Raw genomic sequence first — 21975 nt, forward strand, 5'->3', positions numbered from 1 at the left:
TGTCAATGTATGTACACCTAAATAATTTTTTTAACTTTTAAATAAATATATTTAATATATTTATTTTAATAATAATTAATATTATTAGTTATAATTTTTTTTTAAAATAATAATAATTCCACATTCTAAGTAGAGAAAAATATTAAATAACAAATTAAAAGTTATTAAAAAATTTATGTATACGATGACACATTTCATGTTCTAATTGGAGGATTAAATTTATTAAATTAAATTTTCAATAACTAATTTTATAAAATGTAAGTATTGAAGATTAAATATGTAATTATACTAATTTATTAACTTATGCATCATATTTTCGTTAAATATTGATATGAGATGACTAGATTGATAACATTTAAATAATTAACTGATAAAATATAGATCAAAATCAAAAATAATAATAACCATATGTGTAATATTATAATTTCATACATTTTTCCTATACTACAATAAGTCAAAACTGGTTTTCATATATTGTTATATCATATTAATGTAGATAATTCACTCCACCTTTAACACATATTAACAAAATACATTTGATAATTCTTACATTATATCGAAACATTTTACATAATATATTATTATTTATAATAATAATAAAAATAAACTATTTATTATAAAATAAATACGTGTCTGCTGAGTTGGCAAAGGCGCGTCCCCGGGGACGCGCCTTCCACACGTGGCATCCAACTCAGCGAAAACACAGGTAAAACACGTCCCCGGGGACGCGCCTTTGCCAACTCAACAGAAAGGGTACTACTTCTAGAAATATTGGTCAAACGGTGTCAGAAAGGGAAAATTTAAAACAAACGGTGTCAGTTATGTAATTTAGCCAACGGAGAGCATACACGTGGCACACTTTCAAAGGATGTAAAATAGTCCAAGATAAATAAAAGGTAAAATATAGTTTGATTTGGAAATTATTGCTAATACAGTAATACTACATAAGCCATGAAATTTTCAGTACACAATCCAAAATCGATAGTACATTTCTAGAACATAGCCAATGATAACAATTCTGCAAATCACTTCAAGTTCTCACCCTTGAGTTCATTAAATGAAGAGTTTTACGAAAAACCCATTTGCTGTTGCTCAATAAAAACTCCCAGAGCTGCTTCTCTGCAGCCAAAAAGGTTCAAGTTGGGAGCTTTTGGGAGGCAAAGATGGAGTTTTGGTGAAGTTTGTAGGGACAAAGATGGGATTTTTTGGAAAGAAGAAGGGTGGAAGAGGAAGAGAAGAATGGTTTTGGTGATGTTTAATCGAGGCTTTGGGTTTAATCGTGGCGACGGTGGCAGTAGTGATGGTGGAAGTGGTGGTGGGAAAATTAATAGCGACACTGCTAGGCTTCTGGGAAATATTGCTTTGGCTATCGGGTTGACATATCTTTCAGTCACTGGTCAAATTGGCTGGGTTTTAGATGCTATTGTCTCTATTTGGGTACTAATCCTTTCTCCTTCTCATATGCATGCATGTAAAGTTTAGATTTCTACTGTGTTTTTAAACATGAATTATATGCTTCCAGTGGATATAATTAGGGTTACGATGAGAATTAACCATGGTTCCCCATATTCCTGGTTTGTTTTGCTATTCCATTTTCTTAGCTAAAAGCAAAGGCTTCACTTATTGTTTACTGGTATTGGGTGAATTAAGAGAGTTTTTATTTTCCTTTTCCTTTTAAATTTCGGTGCAATGTTTCATTGGATATCAATGAATGAATGATTACAAGTTGACTATGTGATATCTGATGTCATACTTGTATACTTGTTTCCCTTGTTCCGAAAAATGGTAGCATTAGCTGGTGTGTTGTGTGGCACCATTTTTGTTTTGTGAAACCATCTCAAGTATAGTACCTTCTTATATAATTGACTAAGATTAGGACTTTCAATATTGATATTCGTTCATATAGTCTCATCTAATTGCTGGTGTTGTCATCGCCAGCTCATTGCAGTGATCGTTCCTATTGTTGGTGTGGGAGCCTTCCTTTGGTGGGCGGGGAGGGATATTGTTCAAAGCAGTGTAAGGCTTCTTCAACTTTTGGTTCCTTGTTCAGCTTTTATGCATCTTCCTTGTTCAAAGCGATGCTCGAAGTTTTCTAGTTGCTTATCTTTGTCAATGTGTCAATAGCTTCAGCAGCAGTTCTGATCTTCGGTTTCGTGTTTTTGAAATCCTCTGGATAGGGTTGTTATTGAAAGAATGATCTGAACTTGTTGGTTTGAAGTGCTTGTGTACTTACAGGTTTATATCTATATACAAAATATTGTGGAAAAGAATGCTTCAAGGGTGTATGAACCATGGCAAACTTGGTACTTAATATTGCTAATAAAATCATACTAAACCGAGTAATAAGAAGAAGAAGAAGAAAAAAAATATTGATTTATCCCACTTATACCCCGAAATTGCAAGAGCCTGTCTAACTGTTCATGTATATGCTACTGTGATGTTTACTTTAAAAACTCCTTGCCTGTGCTTCTAAGAATCAAATATGTTCCTGTTTTATTTTCCAAAATGCAGCCGTGAAATTGCCAGAGCCTTGTTGTCTGACTGTTCATGTATATGCTATTCCGATGTTTACATTAAACACTCCTTGCCTGTTCTTAGGAGTATCCAATATCGTACCATATTGTTTTCCGAGATGCGGCTGTGTCTTATCTGGTGTTCTAATAATGTGAATAAACATATGAAACTTTGTCTACTGCTGACCACCTTTAATAATATCTTATATGATTGCAGTGCCCAAATTGTGGAAACGATTTTCAGATTTTCAAGTAAGCGTTATGAGCACCTCTTAGCAAACTTATGGACTTTTATGAGATGGTTTTGGAACTATTCTGACACGGATGATAATGACGATTTCTTAGGTCTTTCCTAAACGATGAGTTGCAGCTGTGCCCTTACTGCAGTCAACCATTTTCAGGTTAATCTGTTTATATTAATTGGCATGTCTTCGTCTTTAGACTCATGAAGACGTCTCCATGGAGTAGGCTGGATAATTCGGCTGATAGCTATCTGGACTACCTCATGTCCATTTCATTTTCACTTTGAGTCGGATTCACTAGCTTTTCATGTTTTATTGACTCGTTGATCTAAATGTAGTGGTGGATGACAAATTTGTCAAGGAACCTGTAAAGTTCTCCAACGAAGCCTCGAAAGCAAAACAAGCATTCAATGGCTTCTCTCCTGGTTTCAAGAAAGGTGCCCTCTTTTAACACCTGATATTTTTGGCTTTTGGAATTATTTTCTTACAGGATTTAGTATTAACTGTCATGTGCCGTGATACTATAACTGGATTAGTATGTTTTCAAGTTAATCGGGTTGTATTTTATCTAACACAATCAACTCGAATCGTTTTCAAGTCATAGAAAACTGGTCCTGAAAAAGGGCAGAAGATTAAAAAATGCGACAGTTCTATGAGAAACAGAACATGTTATTTTGCAACACGACTAAAGTACGTTGTGCATTTAAAATCATGATTCTTCTATCCATCAATTTATGTTGTTGTACATGTTTTACATCAAGAACACGGAGGAGGAAAGTCAAAAGGATTTTTCATATAGACTTTTATAAACATCAATTGTATATCAGATAAGCATAGTAATTTAAGTTCACCGTTTCATTAATTCCGAGTATCTCTCAAATGGTTTGTTCAGGAAACGTTTCTTCGGGGCCGGTTGTTGATGTTGAAGCAGAAGTGAAAGATGCGGATTGAGAGCTAGCATAGACGGTAAAGAACTTAAAATGTGTGCATTACTTCGAGCTTTCTGTACCCTAGCAAGTGAACGAAATGTTTTTTCTCGTATTTTTCATGTCGGATAGTTAATTTGCTAATGCTCCAAATATTGTTGCGTAAGACTCTTTTGTTACTTCTTTTCACCAGAAATTCGAGTTGCTAACAGAGTGGGTGCAATCTTGCAACTTATGCATATCTATGTATATGTCTTGCACCGTCGGATCGGAGAACACTGCAGTGAAGAGGATTGTCATGTTGTAGATGAATAACAGGAATGTGACATTGCAAATGCTCGTTCGATTTTGATAAACTGTGTCGGTATAGCGTAACTCTATATTTTCTTCATCCTTCGTTCCGGTAGAAGTCGAAAGAATAGGTCACTTCATGTTCTGCACTGCATAACGCTGTATATAATTTGTTGGCAGCTACTATATATCTGTTTCTCTTCCATTCTCTTCATATTTATGGAACTTGTAATCCATTTTAAAAGATAGAATTTCGAAATTTATAAACCATATCTTTAGTTGTACCTATTTTCGTTCTAAGAACACCATATCCAATTATTGGCCATGCAACATGCCATAGATATATAGAACATGTGTCAAGGTAAGTATATTCAATTTCTTAGATATTTTTTCATATACTTGAGGGATTATATAGTTTCTTTGGCTTTAGGAAAATCAAAAGACCTCATCCAGTCCAGCGGGACCGTTGGATTCCTTACTATATGTGTCGACTATCCGATGATCAATCGGTTGATCTATTAAATTTTTTAAAAAAATATCTGAAATAATTATAAAATAATATTTATATTTAGAAACAATTCGTATATGTTGCACATGTAAATATTTAAATTTAAGATTATAGAGAGAATAACATTATCATCTATTACTGAAATCATTTGATAAATTCACAATTTATTAATTTTTGTAACTGAATAAAGTTTATTTCATCATTTTTCTTCTTTTGTTTAGGTTTATCATAAAAGCTATTTTATGGCCCGTTTTGCTTTCTTTCGTCACCTAATTGGCTGATATATAAATATAATAATATTTACTTTTTATTCTATTTTATTTATTCAGATATATAATTTATATTAGGACGCATACTGCTTTTAATACAGAAATTAATATTCTCGTGTTATAATAAAAAAAAAGCGTACATTACGCTTACCTATAGACTGTGGCGGATATATGGAGATATGTCTATTTTAAAATTAATTTTTTTTTATTTTCTATTTTTTTATTGATTGTACACATTCTAAAATTGTATTTGTGTTTACTCCATACAATTTTTTTTTGTTATTAATATATATATATATATATATATATTTACTCTAAAATATATTTTTAAATTCGTCACTCACTATAAATTCAAACATATGTACTGTTAAACAATGACAGAAGATTTGAGAGTGATTAACAATTGATTATCAGTATTTTTTTTTTAATAATGATAACTAAATTTTATTAATAAAATAATAAAAGGAATTAGAATTGAAAAGTAATATTATTATGTTAAGTCTATTACAGACACAAATTTGTGATTACGACCATTACTATCAAATTTATAAAGACACGTCCAGCTCAAGCAATATGTTCGTTGTCTCACTATGAATACATTATTACGTGGAATAGCTTGAAAATTGTGGATGGCAATTCTGGAACGGCACAAATGTATGAACATTGAGTTAATTAGGAAATTAATAAGGTTTTGGTAGGTAAATGAAGTATGATTAGATGAGTCGTGAAAAATCAAACTTTAATCTTTATGGTCAACAATGTAGGTTTGAAAGGGAAGAAAAATAAAATAAAACAAGCACATGGTAACGGTTGATGTCGGCGAGACGGTGACACTCTACTCGTCTACTAATAAAAAAAAGAAGAAATTGAATGTTTGTATCTTTATGAATTTTTACCACGAAATATGGATCTAAATCTTCACCAATCTGATCATGTGTACAGGTCTATCTCTATCATGGGTCTCCATAAATTACTTATTTTACTATACATATATATTGTCATGAATTGGTCAACTTGGCATAGTGTCAAGGTGAAAACATGGTCGGTGAAGGGTGGGACCACTCAAAATGAAACCCCCACATGATTGCCCCATCTCCCAATTGACCCACCATTTATTTATAGCTGCCGAAAATATAGGGTCCCATCTTTTTTTAAACTGTTGATTAACACCTACTAATCCTAAATTAGCCATTAAATATGTTAATTTGTTTTGAAAATGAAGATTCCCTTTTTGGGGATAGTCTTTAAGTAAAGCCTTAATCCAACCATTATTAGAAGATTAGTTTAAGGTAGGGATGCAATTGGGAAGTGTGTGAACTGCAACATCTGTTTGTTTTTTGCTGGAGTTCTTTACTACCCAAACTGGTTTTCCGGACAATGCTCTCTTTACCCAATTTGATCTTTGCATTTGCAAGTTTGTCGTCCATGTTTGATGGTGATGTATTTGACTTATTACTTTATTAAATGAAGTACATAAATAATTATTATGTTGAAATAATTTTTTAATTATTGAAATTTTATAATTTAAAAAATAATTATTAAATTTATTAAAATATTTTAAAATCATATATATCTTATAAAATAGGGTAAAATACACAAATGGTCCCCTGGTTATAGAATACTACTTTGTTATGTCGCTCAACCATTAAAAGTTATAAAATGATCGATCGACTATAGGGAGTTGCTTTGTTGAGTCCCTCAACTATTAAAAGTTATAAATGGTCACTCGGCTATTCATTATGTTTCAAACTCGTCCTTTTCCGTTAAAAAAATAACAGTCGTCTAAACTGGACGTTAACATGTTGAGTGATATATGATATTCGTTTGAGATTATATAATTATATTTTATCATATCTCAATCAGGTAACATGGCTCAGACTGCCATCAAAATTTTAACGGAAAATGACGAGTTTGGAACATAATGAATAGTTAAGTGACTATTTTGTAACTTTTAATAGTCAGTGACTCAATAAAGCAACTCTCTATAGTCGAACGACTATTTTATAACTTTTAATAGTCCAGGGACTCAATAGAACAATATCTTATAATCAAAGGATCATTTGTATACTTTACCCAATAAAATAATAATAGATTTTGATAAATTTAAAAATTATTTTATAATGATTTTATAAATGAAATTAAACATGAGACTAATAAATATAAATACAAACCATCTATTATTTAACCTAAGGGCTAAGATTATTTGTAAAATAAATTCTAATAAACAAGTTTTTTATATAAATTATTTTAATCATTCACGGTACAAATGTGATAAATATAACATATTAAAACTATATTTTAATGATATTTTTTTATTATTACACTACAAGTTGAATTGATATATTAATTTGAATTGATATATTAATTTGAATTTATTTATTAAGATAAAATTGATTTGAAAAACGGCAAAATGCATAAATAAAAAAGGAAAATTTAATAAATATCATAAGTCGACTGTACGCCAAATGTGCACAGTACCACGTGGAAATAAAGCTCAAGTCACCGCCTGCCAACGTGTCGTCTCTCAAAACCGTAATGCATGGCCCCACATCAACCTTCAATCATACGGCCAAGATCTCATCGCGAAACCTTCCGCGGTTCTGCTTCTCGTATACAAATATCTTCCACCACCTTCCATTTACAATCTCCCTCACTTCATAAAGAATTATTATTTTCTCACCTCATTTTCCCGAGAAAATTTCAGTTTTCCTTTTTAAGCTAATGGCAAATCTAACGCTCTCTCTAAAAACAGTACTGATATCTACTGGAGTCATATCCATGGCCTTTTTGTTTAAAGTTTCAGCTCCGTTCGTGACTGAATTTGTAATGTCTGGTATTCCTTCAACTTACGGTTTAATACTTTCTTTCCTTCGGCCTCCGTACCTTTACCTTCTCATCAACTGCATCATCATCTCCATCGTCGCTTCTTCCAAGCTCCAGGCGCAGAAGCCAGAGTCTGCTCAACTCAATCATCCGGAGATAGTTTCGCCGGAGTTCAAGGATTCGAATGAAGTATTTAGTAACGAGTTCAGTTATGGAACCGCTCCAGCAAGAGTCCTGGTGATGGAGGAGAGTAAGCGAGCGGTGGAGGAGGAGCAGGTTAAAGTGGTGACGGAGGCGGCGCCATTGAGGAGTGAGTCTATGGAGATTGTGAATTTGTTGGGGGAGAAATCGGCGGAGAAGCCACCGGTGTCGAAGAGATTCGCTCAGCGGAAAGCTGTGAAAGTGGCGACGGAAGGTAAACCACTATATACCTTAAATCTCTCAACCTCTATAGCATGAGATTTCAAAATCAAACTATAAAGCACATTCGTGAAAAGCCAACAATATCAAGCAAAGTATAAATACTTTTTCCAAAAGCTTAACGTAAAAGAATTTAAAATAATAATAAGTGCAAATTTTCATTTTAAAATATTGAACTGTGAGGACAGAACAGTAAATTTGATGATGGATTCAAAATTTTTGCAGGGAAAGCGTTGAGAGTGTCGAAGCCAAAACGGCACGATACATTGGAGGCGACGTGGAAGACGATAACGGAGGGCCGTCCGATGCCGTTAACACGTCACCTGAAGAAATCCGACACGTGGGAACAACGTGTTCAAAAGGACCCTAATACCCCTCACCCTCCTCTCCCCAACACCATGAAGAAATCCGATACCTTCAACGAACGCATCAGGGAGCCGTCACTCACTCGGTCTTCCGGATCGGGCAAACTCAAGAGAGACCCTTCGTTGAGTCAGGACGAATTGAACCGCCGAGTTGAAGCATTCATTAAGAAGTTTAACGAGGAAATGAGGTTGCAAAGGCAGGAGTCTCTGAATCAGTACCAGGAAATGCTTAGGAGAGGGGCACAAATACAATAGAGATTTTAGTACTCTTTGGGGGTTAAAAAGTAAAAGTATCGGCTCTTATTTCACATTTACCTTTTTTTTAGTGGGTAAATAGTTCCTGCTTTGTGAAAATGTCTTTTCTTTTCTTCATTGGAATTCCATGATTTTGTATAACAGCTAGAGTATAGCATATACAAAGAATACAGAATACAAGGTGCCCTTTTCTATATTATCATCTTAAATATGATTATAATATTCAAAACATATAAACACCACAAAAATTTATATGAACCTCATGTTGAATTATGAAAATGTCATTAAATTGAACATCTTGGCGGACAGTTGTGGTTGGCGAAAGACTGATGTCATTTCATTTGCACTATTTTTAGAGCAAGGTTTGAACAAAATTTTATCCGATATCTCCCTCCTTGCCATTAAGTTATTGTAATTAGGGGTGTAAATGGACCAAGTCGAGCTCGAGTAGTGCTGAGTTCGATTTGATTCGAAAACCCTGAAATGAAGCTCGACTCGAAAACTCGCGAACTTAATACTTTCAAGCTCGACTCAAACTTGAAATCCTGAACTGAAGCACGTGAGCAGTTTGAAATGAAAAAAAAAAATCTTAAACTTAACTCGAGTCGAGTCCATTCGATCCGAGTATTTATAGAGTCGGTCTCGAGTAACTCGTGATCTATCTTGTCTCATTTACCGCCCTAATTGTAATGTTCAAATATGTCACAGGTTCGATGAATCAGGCTCACACATCTTTTTTCCAGAAACTGAATATTTGGTATAAGCTACTCTACAATCATATCCTTTCCTTATTTGATCCAATTGACTGGAAATCTTTGTTTTCCTTTAAAAGGTGATAAATGTTTTAAAGTTAAACTCGAACAATCTAAAATATCTTAACGAAAGTACAATAAAACATAGAACGTAATTTAAAATGTGAAGTTACAAGTTACAGCACGAATCAAAATCTTGGTAAACAATTTCGGTGATAAAAGAATTTTTGTTATTTCTTAACGTTTCGGGTTCGAACATGATGAACATATATTACTTTATATTTACCCTCATATTAATAAAAAGAAAATTAAAATACATATATTTTTACCATCAATAACGGGGGATGACGATAATTAAGCGATCAAACTGATACAAAAACCAAAATCTATTACCTAAAATTAAAATATTTTAAAGTTTAATGATAAAGTCGATAAAAAAAATAAATGGAATAAGTTCCATGTTAACACACATCAATAAAGTTTAGTAAAGTTCAAGAATTTAAAACCTAGTGATAAAAACGAACCAGACCTAGAGTTCAATGATACTTGACACAGCCTGTGAAGACCCCAATTTTCCCATACAAAACAACAAACCACGTAAAGGGCTTAAAACCTTGTCATAACCTGTTTTTCACAAACACTTTTAATCGATGATTCTCGGGGTCCGGGAGGATATACAGCGATAGACTAACACGTACATAAGGAAGAACAGAATACTGAAGAGGAAATTGAACAGCCTGACTTGAATTCCTCAATTTTACCCGACAGGATGACGGAATTCCAGAACATATTTTCTTCAGTCGCTAAGGAACCGTCCTACAAGACCATAAATTGAGCACGATTAACATCAGTTAACCATATTTTCAGCACTTCACAGAGCTCATCCTCAATTAACCATGTCTTATATACATGACTCGCAGACCTAATAACAAGAACTGACTCTCTTACTGCAAACATTCCATGCTTGCAAGAACAATGGTAAAATACGAGATATATCTATTTCTCTATCTCAGCTTTATGAGACACGAAAAAGAAAACCTTTTTTTCAGGGAATAGATGGAATGCAGTGTGGAAAGGAATCAGACTTGAAATCTAACCTGACAACTGTCGATCAGTAGGATCGCTTTACTTATTATGTCGAAGTGGAAACACACACGAGTGTTGGCATGCCACCGATAATCTCTTTTTTCCTTATTAAGAAGTCGAGCATCTTTCAGCTTTCCATGGAACCTGCTCTGAAACCGATGTAACTGCCATATAAGAATCAACATTAAGTCAACAAATGGCACAAGAAGAGAGTTCCTGACAAAGCTATTTGTAACTTACACAAAATGTAAACTTTATTTTGTCCTACAAGACTTTTTTTGATTTTTCCTAGGTATAGGGTTCCAATTAAAGGCTTTTGAAACAGAAAACATAATCCTCAAAACACCATAAACAGACAATGCAATATAAATGCAGGTCCAATAAACTATCAACGAATCACTACAACTGCTTCAGATGACTTTGTTTTTTTTTTTGTTTAGTTCGTGTGTTCTTTAGTTTTATACTCAGCCGATATATATGACCAAATACTATGAATTTACAAGACAGATTACGATGAACACACGCACGAGTGTTGGCATGCCACCAATAATCTCCTGTTTTCCTTATTAAGAAATCAAACTTCTTTCAGCTGTCCATGGAACCTGCTCTGAAACCGATGTAACTGCCATATAAGAATCAACATTAAATCAACAAATGGCACAAGAGAGTTCCTGACAAAGTTATTTGTAGCTTACACAAAAATGTACTTTATTTTGTCCATCATGACTTTTCGGATTTTTCCTAGGTATAATATACAATGCAATAAACATGCAGGTCCGATAAACGATCAACGAATCACCACAACTGCTTCAGATGACTTTGTTCTTTTGTTTAGTTCGTGTGTTTTTTAGTTTTATACTCAGCCGATGTAATATGACCAAATACGATGAATTTGCGAGACAGATCACGATGAACACACATACAACTATATGTGTACCTAGAAAACATGGTAACTTAAACTCCTGTTGCTAAATAACAGACAAATATAGAAAAAGATTCCAGTAACAGAATAAATATGGAAAATTTATATCTGTTAACAAATTACCATATATAATATTATATATTATCAAATTGCATAGACTGAAAAGGAACTCAGTTATGTTTCCAGACAAAGGCCATTCAATTAATGCAGTGTGAAGTTTATTACTAAACATAGCTTATTGAATTAATTGCAGAAAAAAATTTCAGAGTCGTGACATTTAAGTACTTGGTGGCATTACTAATTATAGATTAGGATCAAAAGTAGCCAACTCAACCACAGAATGTCCAACTACTAAAATTCAAGGGGAAATTTTCCGTTTTCAGATCATTCACAGGCAACATATCTGTTTGAACTTGCTTAATTATGAAGGCGACTGTTTTGATTGCCAATAATGAAGTTTTCCTTCATCATATTGATACAGAACACAAGTTTTTGTCTACTTATCATTCATACCAATCATTTGCATCTTCCTTGATGGGAGCTGCAAACTTACGGCATGATGAACTTGACATTGAACATGACTTCTCATTTGTTTTTATAGGTTCTTGTATTATTGTTCCTAAGATATTTTAACATGATTCATTTGAGAGAAACTAAATCTAGAAGAAGAGTTGAAAGGAAATCAACAGTCATGACATGAAGGAAACTAGTGGAATAATTCTTGCAATCTAAATGTTGTGTTTCTACCATTTTTCCCCGTACTTTTGATGGTGCTAAAGATTTTAGATTTTGTGCTAGACCAAGATTAAGCATCAGCTTTCATTTCATTCCCAAACAGCAATCATCTCACTTCAAGAGCATGTTGTTCGAATACATATACCGTAGGACTCGGTACTGATTTTTTTTCTTTTTTTTCTAAAAGTTCTCAAGACTAAGAAATGAAGGATCTACTCCGTTTTCCCCATGAACATCATAAAACAAGAAGAAATATTCTTCATAGTGCTATCAGTAATATTTACCTATCAGCAAATTGCTCCTTTATTTGTTAATTACTCCTAAGGTTTAAACACCAAATTCGTCTTTCCAATATAAAAGAACTACAATGCACAAAAAACTTTCAAAGAGCAATTTCACAATAAAATTAAGAGCATCGACCATTGCACCTGTTAATACTTAATAGGGTTTAGTCGCATGCATTTCAAGTTCATGACAGATTATTATGATTTAGGGACAGATTAACATAATTAGTATGGTTTGATTTTCTAACTTATAGAAAAATTGTTTGTAAACGGCAGTCCTAGGGTACTGCAAAGTAGCATAGCAAGTTTATCACAACAGTCGGTGTGAGGGTTTAACCGACAACATAAAAAAGATGATTAGAAGTTTTCCATCCACAAAAGAACAAACTTCTTTGAAGTTTGCTGACAGATAACAGCAAGTATAAAAGGAACATCCAACACCTTCGATGAGAAGCAAAATGTTCACACTGGTCTCTGAACGCTAAACTCGTTTTCAAGCATCAGTTGAGCTCTGGAAAAGAAAGTGTCAAATCTTAGGACGGTGAAACAACATTTTCTAGACAAAAATTAAAAAAACATAAACATATCATATATCAAAATTATAATCTTTCATTATACCATCAGCTGAGAAACTACTATTCCCTATGCATGTTAGAAATTGTTCATATCATGGGAAAATACAAACTATTCTACTGAGATGAAAGATTAAGGTTTACCATAATGATATTATACGCATCAAAATTATACTCAAAGATTAAAGTCGCCTACAATAAGTAATGCTTTATGTCATGTCGTTAGGGAAACAAGAATTACAATTATCATGTTGTTACTATTTCTATTTCTATTACTATCACTGGTATCATTGCTATCATATTATAATCTTATTTGCAGCCTTATCCTCGCGTATGGCCGACCTTTTCATGAAATGCATCAACCATTGAACTAGACATATTATATAGATTTGAAGCAGATTTTTTTTCTTGAATCACTCAATTAAGGAATAAATGGACACCAGAAAATGTTGTACTTATCAGACAGGGCACAGTAAAATGATAAGTTTAATTAATTAGTACACATACCTTCACAACAACAACGGGAGCCTTATTCTTTTTGAATCCCATGACCAATTGTCCATCCGCTTCTCTTTTATAAAATGTAACTGAAAAGTTCATCACTCGGTTACTAGTTATTAAAATCAGAATTCTTGGGTGAAACAAAATAAATCTTGAAGCTTTTGAAAATATTTAGAAAATCACAGCTAGATATATTTTGTTTTAGGTGCATGAACTGTCATTACTAAATTTTAAACATATTTTAAAAATACATCTGATGATATTGTTGTACCTGAGATGTCTACTGTTTAACAAGCACAACTAAGGTCAAATTTGCTACTTGTTTGGAACAAAATAGTAAGCTAGAACGGAGAAATAAGAAGTAAAATATACGATTCAAATGCCAATTCCACTGAAAAGGAAAAACCGACTTGTCAAAAAAGGGAATAGAATCATTAGACACTTAAATCAATTACTTGTATCACCCGCTTCCCATTGCATCTGGATCTTGTAATCTCTAAGCCCTTCAAGAACATACATCTTCCCACAACTATTTGTCCAGTAATGGAAGTGAAGTTCCCAGGCATTTCCATTTGTGTCTTGCACCGTGAGGAAGATTCCTTGTTGCCCCGAAGTCTTTGGGAAATAAGCCTGTGATAATCTCTTTCAATACATGAAATATATCCACTCTTTACCGGGGAAAAATATTAAATATGGTGGATTTTCGGAAGCCAGACTAGAGCTCATATATATATATATATTATATGAAGACTGACATTCCAGCTAATATGACTCAAATAGTTAAGTGTAAGTCATGCAAATAAAATATATAAAAATACTAATAGAATCTTAAATTACAATAAATGTAAATTCTGCGTTAAAAAACTGATTGATCACAAACTCCATCAAGGAACTTAATTTATATTCCTATTAATACAAAATTTAGAAATTAAAACATGTATTTATATGTATAAATATTTAATGCAAAAACTTACTTCTGCGCATCTCTTTGGTAACAGTAAGCGCCCATTCCTGAATTCAGCATCGCTAAAAGTCAATTCTTTCTCAAACAAAGGAACAAGGCTTGATTTTGACCTGAAATATGATTAAGGACTACTTTTTAAGACGTTAAGTTCAAAATGAACCAGTATATTACATTGAAGCTATATCAAGATAAAATATCAAAATAACACAGTAATAAATGTTAGACCCCTTCTAATATCATATAGTACAGCAATCACATAATCCTTCAAAAAAAAAAAAGCAAACAGCATAATAGATATAAACTGAAGGTTAGCGGATACTGTCTGCATATTTCCCTTAGCTCCTCTGAGCTTATCTTGGGTGAGTACCTATATTGTATTTGAGTCTGTTTATTGCCATCTTTACGACGCTTGCCACCATTCTTCCGACGAGAGTTTTTGGTTTCATCAGGTGAATTCACAGAGTCTTCTTCTTCAGTTTCTGCTGGAGGAGATTGGGCTTGATGTCCAGGAGTAGTTGGAGTGGCTACCTTATTAGGTGAGGCGTTGCGTATAACACAATCAGGTGGTGAAATTGGATCAACCCCTAATTTAGTTCCAACAACATGAGTGCAAGAGTCACTTTACCTTCCTAGTGGAAACCATATAAATGACAAGCTATTGCTGTGAGTGCTGAAGGAGAGGAGTAAGATAAAATTATGGAATTTCGGCATGCATTCCTTATTTGTTTATCAATGAAAAGAATAACAAAAATACTTTGTTGAATTTTTTAATATACTATGAACAATATTTTTTTTCTCTAATTTTAATTCATTCCAAAAGGCAAGATATATTGAAATTTCACCAGTTATCATTTTCTCTGGGTCAGCAGATGGTATTTGAGGAGAGTCCGTTGCTTGCAGCAAAGCCTCAGGGAGTCCAAAGTCTAGAGAGCATCGGTGCGGTGCCTGAAATAGATGTATATCTAAACTTTGATAACTTCATATTTAGATGAAGAAGGACTAGAAGTAACTTCATATTTAGATGAAGAAGGACTAGAAGAATTCAACAAAATATATGCTAATTTGAAGTTTGAAACATTTATTTTTAAGGATAATGGTATTATATATATAGATTATGCAATTCGGTATAAAATGTTAGTTACACATGAAAAGGGCATGAAAAAACAAAGATAGGATAGCCGGATAATTGACTCCTACCATAGCTTCGTTTATGGCACACTCCATACATTGCACACCGGTAGAGTCCAATATTGTATATGTATGGGCTGCCATAATACATCCACAATGAATTTTCTGTAACAAATGGAAGAAAAATCAAGCATTAGAGAATAAAGTTTGCATACTCGAAAATAAAATTAAAGAGAAATAACCTGAAGAGAAATTCTATACAATCAGCTACATACCTGGAAAAAGAAAATGCAAAATCATTAAGAATTTTCATCTTACCTTCTTACAAGAAGCGCACTCTCTCCAGCCAGACTCTTCAGGATGAAAAGTTTCACACAATGTTCCTTCATTAAAAGCGTAACTGAATTTGCAAAAGACTGAGTTAGGTTCTTTATGAACACTACAGAGATAATAAACTCAGTTTTTTTCAAGGGTTCCTGATAACACCTTCTTAGGAACACAAATGAACCTAAAATAAGGATAGATGCGTGCACCAAAACTCAAACGTAGAATCATAGATGCATGCACCAAAACTCGAACGTAGAATCCATGAAGTCAAAAGCAAAGTCTAAGCACATGTTTTCATATTGTAATAATATGAAAGAGCACAAGTAATTCAATACATGAAAAGAAACAAACTGCCATCCAAAAATGAAAAGCAGCAATCAAGAAGATGTATGCAACAACCCAAGTAAACATTAACGATCAGTTCTGAAAAATAGACAAGCTATTGCAGGGAATATATATATATAGTGTGTGTGTGTTTGTGTGCCATCATTAGTATGCAAATAATTCAGCGTAAGATATTTGAGATAATGTTGATATATTAAATACTTTCATAAATGATGCGTTTTACTTTATTAAATGACTGTGCATGTGCGCTAGCGAACAACCTCCGACAAACCAAGAGACAGTTAGAGTAAGAGAGGAAGGGAAAGTAAGGACAACAACCAATTGATAAATAACTTATAAAGCGACAGATGTATGCAATGTTACTAAAAGTAGAACATACAACTCCGTTTTATCATCCGATGCCCGTATCACTACTCACTATAACTGTAACCGCAACAGATTTTTGACAATACACCGAAAGATTTCAAAAAGCATGATGAAAAGGACTTCTTGGTTTTCTAGTAAGCTAAAACTAGACCAAGTATCATTTTACCGAAAATGTCATACTTTTGAATCATTTTTCTTAGATGTTTTATTCACCATTAATGGTAAATATATGATGTGCTGCCATAGAATTGCACACTATGCAGATTGCCGACATCTATACTCAAGTAATACACAGATTTGAAAACATCGAACACAGAAATAGAAAATAAAGATCGCTTTTTACTTCCTAAAACTTATGACCATATATTATTCGTGTCTCCCATCTATTCCCTTTAAACCAAGGGGGGGGGGGAATGGACATGAGAGGCCCAATACTTTGGAAGTCGTTCTTCCTCTTCCATCAATGACCAGCCCAATTACTCCAACAAAACCAAAAATTTTTATGGTTTATGTAGAATGTGTAAATTACTACAAAGAGGATAGAAGAAGAACAAAAGGCTACCTCCAAGTATGCTAATAAGCGTCTGACTAACTAATTTTAAACTAAATGCTAAAGTATAATCATAAAAAGTATGTCTCTCTTCAATAGGATATTTTTAGGCTAATTTCTTTCGACTCTGGTCCGGCCACCAAACTCGTCAATAGTGAAGCCAAATTAACAATTTCAAGTGGATAAAACCTCATAGAGAATAGAATATATGTCCAGCACCCAATTATGACTTTATGTAATGGTATCTCAGGGTATGTATGAGAAAGTTATCCATTAGGCCTCTTAGATTATACTCAATACAAGTGAAATGGTTATTACTTCCTTAACACCATTCATTGTTTTATCAATTTCGAATGAACACCAACATGATCCCAGTATTCGGAAAGCTATTCTAAGTTGTGTTGATATAAAGAGGGTTGGATGACGATGATAGGTGGTTCACCTTGTATAGTACAAGAAGGAGAGCTTCTAGGAAAGGTGGCTGGAGTAGAGGGAAGAGAGAGGATGTGAGGATTGAAAAGGTCACTTGAGCCTCTATCTCGAGGTGCCATGTGGCGGTCGATCATTGGGGATTGTAGGCAAGTGGGATGACGTGATTGACCAAGGTACTCAACATCGTGATGCAGCCTAGGTCCACTTTTTCTGAAAGGAATTGATGAAGTAGTTGACATTTGACCTGGCAGTTTACATGTAGGACTCGCGGCGGGTCAAGTTGTGGCGGAGGTACTTTTCCAAAAGGGTGCCTTTGTAGGGTTCCTTGTTGTGCCTCCGAGGGGGTGTTTATTGCAACTTTCTAGAGGGTTCCTTCGTGTTCCCTCCGGAGGTGTATTAAATGTAGCTTTACGGCGGAGGGTATAACAAGTTGAAACTAAAATCTACATTTCTAACACCATAACACATACATATCTATTATGAAAAGCATTATTGCAATGAAAATAAATAAAACTTTCCTACTAATCATATGGTTAATAGCTACTTATTTCTCGGAAAGGAAATAGCTCTGTAAAGAACATTCTATTAAAACCTTGATATAGAATTCCCAAAGATGTTCGGTGTCTCTTGACAGTTCAACTTAGAAAATCATAATTTTCTGATGATACCTAATGAAATTCCTAATCCAAACAACCCTAAAATCAGAGTTGCAATTCATACCTGGACTATCCACTTCCATTAAATCTTTTAACGGCTTTTCATAAGGCCTCCATACAAAATGATCTCTTCCACAATATGATTATGGTTTAACATATAAAAACTATATGAAAGGAGCTTCTCGGGACATGAGAGATAGTCTTACTGATCCAATTAATTGATGAAATAAGGAAGATTATTATGAATAAAGTGAACTGTCATCATAATTCTATGCTTGATGTCCCATATGTTATGACAATGCCTCAATGTGTATTCAAATTTATGAAGAAATTGTTTAAAATAACTGAAACATTTAAGCTTTGGTTAGATTCTATGGTGTTTGTGTCTTTACTAACAAATAGTACTAATTAATTACTGTATGAAGTGATGATTACAATTCATAGTCACTCTTTGCAAGATCTTTTATTCCTTCCATCCATTGTTTAAATTATCAAGGCAGTGACAAGACACATCTCGAGAGGGAAGCTAACCATCAGTTCCTGCCTTCCCGAAATGCTAGTCGCAAACCAATTGTTCTGTTAACAAATTTCCCAAATAAATAAACAAGCATGCAAATGGGATAAGAGAGGTTCACTCCACCAAAAGGGAACAGAAGCACAGTGATGAATGCTGTCAGCGAACATAACTTATTGTAACAAAGGAATCGGATGAATGGGGTACCTAGGACAAACATAACAGCAACAATGGCAATAGAAACGGAGCTTACTCCATCAGCTTGTTATGTGATATCCTATTTACAACTTATTCTAGAATCCCCTGTTACATTCTTTGGTAATTGTATCTCCTACTCATCTTGGTCACCAACAGTTGGTGTGTGAAGACTGAGAACAGCAGCGAATACCAAGATTTCTTGACCATTTTTTCTTCAGCTTGCTCTTTGAACATATTGTGCAGAAGGAAAAATGTAAAGGTGGAATTGACAAATGGAGGGTAAAAAGACCCCAAAAAAACAATACATTGATTGACACAAGACAAGTACTAACATGGCAAGTAATTCCTCTTATCCTAGAATTTAGATTAACAAAAATAACAGAAACAAGCACATACAGAATCCATGAAAATCGAGGGATGGCATATATAAGCAATTAAAGAAGCCCTAAACAGTCTAGAACAAAAGAATGATTATCTCTGAAGATTGAAGAAATGTTCAATCTAAAGGGGCTTCATTGTACAAGCAGGTGAAGAAATAACCTTCCAAAGCATCAAGTTCTTAAAAAATAAAAACTATACTTAAGCTCGTAACAATCCATAGCGGGAAGCAGTTTATAGCACAAATTTTAATTCTTCTCTTTTCGATAATCCAAAGTTAATGCGGCCAATTTGTTATAAACAACAAATCACAATGAAATTAGCAAACAATACACTTTTTCATCCGGAAATTAGCATTCAGCTTCATTACTTCGAATCAAGTCGAAATGCAACAATTTCATCTTTTTTTCTCATTTTGCTCTTATCTGCTAACACGGGAGCTTTCAAGTTCTCCAATAGTAACATTATAACTCCCAAACTTTTACTCTTAGGGACAAACATGGGAAAAATTACTAATTATCCATCTTACTTTCTTGATATGTGTTTGCAGTTTCAAAGTACTTAAATGAATGCAATAGTATATAGTAGTTTTAACTAAAGACGTTTCCATGTAAATAAATAAATTGAGACAAACCCAATTTTAATTCAAGAGGTTTGATTGGAAATCTGTATAAAAGAATTTAACTTGAAGCCATAACAATCAAACCAGTTCATTGAAGTTAAAGACACAGACTGAACTCAAAAAAACAACCAACTTTATCTAATCTAAAAAAAAAAAATTGACATGCATTGGAAGAAAAGTGAGATTTACAGAGAAAGAAAATGCAAAAAGAAAAGCTTACCCACAGCGCTGGCAGAGCAGAGCAAAACCGCCATTACGAAGTCGCCAACCGGGGATGAACGTAGCAGATGAAGCTTTGCAGTGAAAACATCTCATGCTCATTGAGGAAGAAGAAGCCATTTCTTCAATAAACAGTGAATGAGAAAACACAGAGGAGAGCTTTGAATTGCTGTTTTTTCTTCTCTTTCAAAATGATGATGACAGTCAAAAGAGTGAAATGAACAAAATGGGTATCTGAGAAAGGGACCGTTTTTTAAGATTTTGGAAGTATTTGTCAGAATTTTAGTCGCACTGACATCAACACGGATACGCCCCAGCTAAGCTGCTGTGGTGTTGTTCTTCCTAGCCTTATTCCGGGACTCGTTCATGGTTTCTGCACCATTGGATTTGATCTAACGGTGAAAATTATTATGATTTTATTTTTTATTTAATAATAAAATCAGAATTGGGGTAGGGAGTAAATTAAAAATATGTGCTAATTTGGTATGTAAATTATTTTTTAAAAATATATCATTTATAAATTGCATAGAAATTAAATATAATCATTACAAATATGTGCTAATTTGGTATGTAAATTATTTCTAAAAAATATATCATTTATAATTAGCACAAAAATTATGATTCAAAATTTGAATTTTGAAATATTATTTTTTAATTCAGTATTTCAGTTACATCAATTTAATTAATTATATATTAGAAAACAAATTAGGGTAAAATACATAAATTGTCTCCCAACTATAGGATATCGCTTTATTGAGTCCCTTAAATATTAAAAACTGTAAAATGGTCCCCTAACTATTGGGAGTTGCTTTGTTGTGTCCCTTAACTATTAAAAAGTTATAAAATGATCACCCGACTATTCATTATGTTCCAAATTCATCCTTTTTTTATTAAAAAAATTAACAATCGGGTGAGATAGACATTAACATGTTGACTAAGATATGATAATCGTTTGAGATTATGAGATCAGATTTTTATCATATCTCAATTAGTGTGTTAACATTCCTGTTAATTTTTTAACGAATTAGGATGAGTTTGAAACATAATGAATAGTCATGTGACCATTTTGTACTTTTAATAATTAAATAACTCAACAAAACAACTCCCTATAATTAGGTGACCGTTTAATAATTTTTAATAATCAAAATGCTCACAAAGCAATATCATATAATCAAAGCTTGGTAAAAAAATTAATAACCTCGTCTGTAAATAATATTTATAATTATTATAAAATTTAAAAGCTTTATTGCTTTAAACATATAATAATGGTTACTTTTATTAAATAAAATATAAGTTAAAATCACTGATGTTTACATATTATTCGTTTAAGAACTTATTAAACAATCTTAATGATAAAATATAGTTTTGTTCTCTCTAAAATCTCGGTTCCAACAGTTATGTTAGTAATATGTGTATAATTGATTAAGAAAATTTTGAACAAAATTTTTCTTATAATCTCCGCGAACTAATAAAAAATATAAATAAACATAATTATCGGCAATGAAAGATAAATGCCATCAATATTAACATAAAATTTTATATAATAATAATGGCTCGTTGAAAAACTGATATAATCATAACTCAATCGTGACCTAAAAAAAGGCATAATAAAAAAATCTAATAAAACAACTCATACAAATGATAGATACAAATAAATATTATTATCGACGGTGAAATATAAACACCATCACATAAAATTATAGTATATAACAATGATGACTCCTTGAAAATATGATATAATTATAATTCAATTTCGAATTATCTTCATTAATTATGAGTGCCTATTAATATAAAGCTCGATGATGTAAAGCA

The 21975-nt window shown here is 33.1% G+C and overlaps 3 protein-coding genes across 6 annotated transcripts; 2 read left to right on the forward strand and 1 right to left on the reverse strand.

Annotated features, from left to right (window-relative positions):
- The first annotated feature begins 982 nt into the window (after positions 1-982).
- LOC120160285 lies at positions 983-4191 on the forward strand. Of its 2 annotated transcripts, none has more exons than XR_005519425.1 (7): positions 983-1437; positions 1939-2016; positions 2731-2765; positions 2859-2914; positions 3094-3192; positions 3648-3760; positions 3875-4191. XR_005519425.1 is itself a non-coding variant. In XM_039170699.1 (7 exons), exons 1-6 carry the CDS (start codon positions 1240-1242, stop codon positions 3704-3706), a joined length of 525 nt encoding a protein of 174 aa, XP_039026630.1. In that variant the 5' UTR covers positions 983-1239; the 3' UTR covers positions 3707-3721; positions 3875-4191. The 2 variants fall into 2 exon arrangements, 1 of the variants encoding a protein (XP_039026630.1); XM_039170699.1 differs by having other exon boundaries at positions 3648-3721.
- Positions 4192-7455: 3264 nt separating this feature from the next.
- Positions 7456-8706, forward strand: LOC120160261. The gene is made up of 2 exons (XM_039170673.1): positions 7456-7987; positions 8218-8706. Exons 1-2 carry the CDS (start codon positions 7471-7473, stop codon positions 8610-8612), a joined length of 912 nt encoding a protein of 303 aa, XP_039026604.1. The 5' UTR covers positions 7456-7470; the 3' UTR covers positions 8613-8706.
- Positions 8707-12138: 3432 nt separating this feature from the next.
- On the reverse strand, positions 12139-20383 carry LOC120160133 (B3 domain-containing protein Os07g0563300-like). Of its 3 annotated transcripts, XM_039170572.1 has the most exons (9): positions 20165-20383; positions 15875-15956; positions 15626-15721; positions 15271-15373; positions 14748-15012; positions 14439-14538; positions 13920-14094; positions 13471-13550; positions 12139-12902 (listed from the first exon to the last, which is right to left on the reverse strand). In XM_039170572.1, the coding sequence occupies exons 1-9, from the start codon at positions 20281-20283 to the stop codon at positions 12885-12887; spliced, it is 1038 nt and encodes a 345-aa protein (XP_039026503.1). In that variant the 5' UTR covers positions 20284-20383; the 3' UTR covers positions 12139-12884. The 3 variants fall into 3 exon arrangements, with proteins under 3 accessions (XP_039026503.1, XP_039026504.1, XP_039026502.1); XM_039170573.1 differs by lacking the exon at positions 12139-12902 and having other exon boundaries at positions 13206-13550; positions 14796-15012; XM_039170571.1 differs by lacking the exon at positions 12139-12902 and having other exon boundaries at positions 13219-13550.
- Positions 20384-21975: the final 1592 nt, after the last annotated feature.

Source organism: Hibiscus syriacus, unplaced genomic scaffold (genome assembly GCF_006381635.1).
Source record: "Hibiscus syriacus cultivar Baekdansim isolate YM2019G1 unplaced genomic scaffold, ASM638163v2 tig00111392_pilon, whole genome shotgun sequence".
Taxonomy (NCBI): domain Eukaryota; kingdom Viridiplantae; phylum Streptophyta; class Magnoliopsida; order Malvales; family Malvaceae; genus Hibiscus; species Hibiscus syriacus.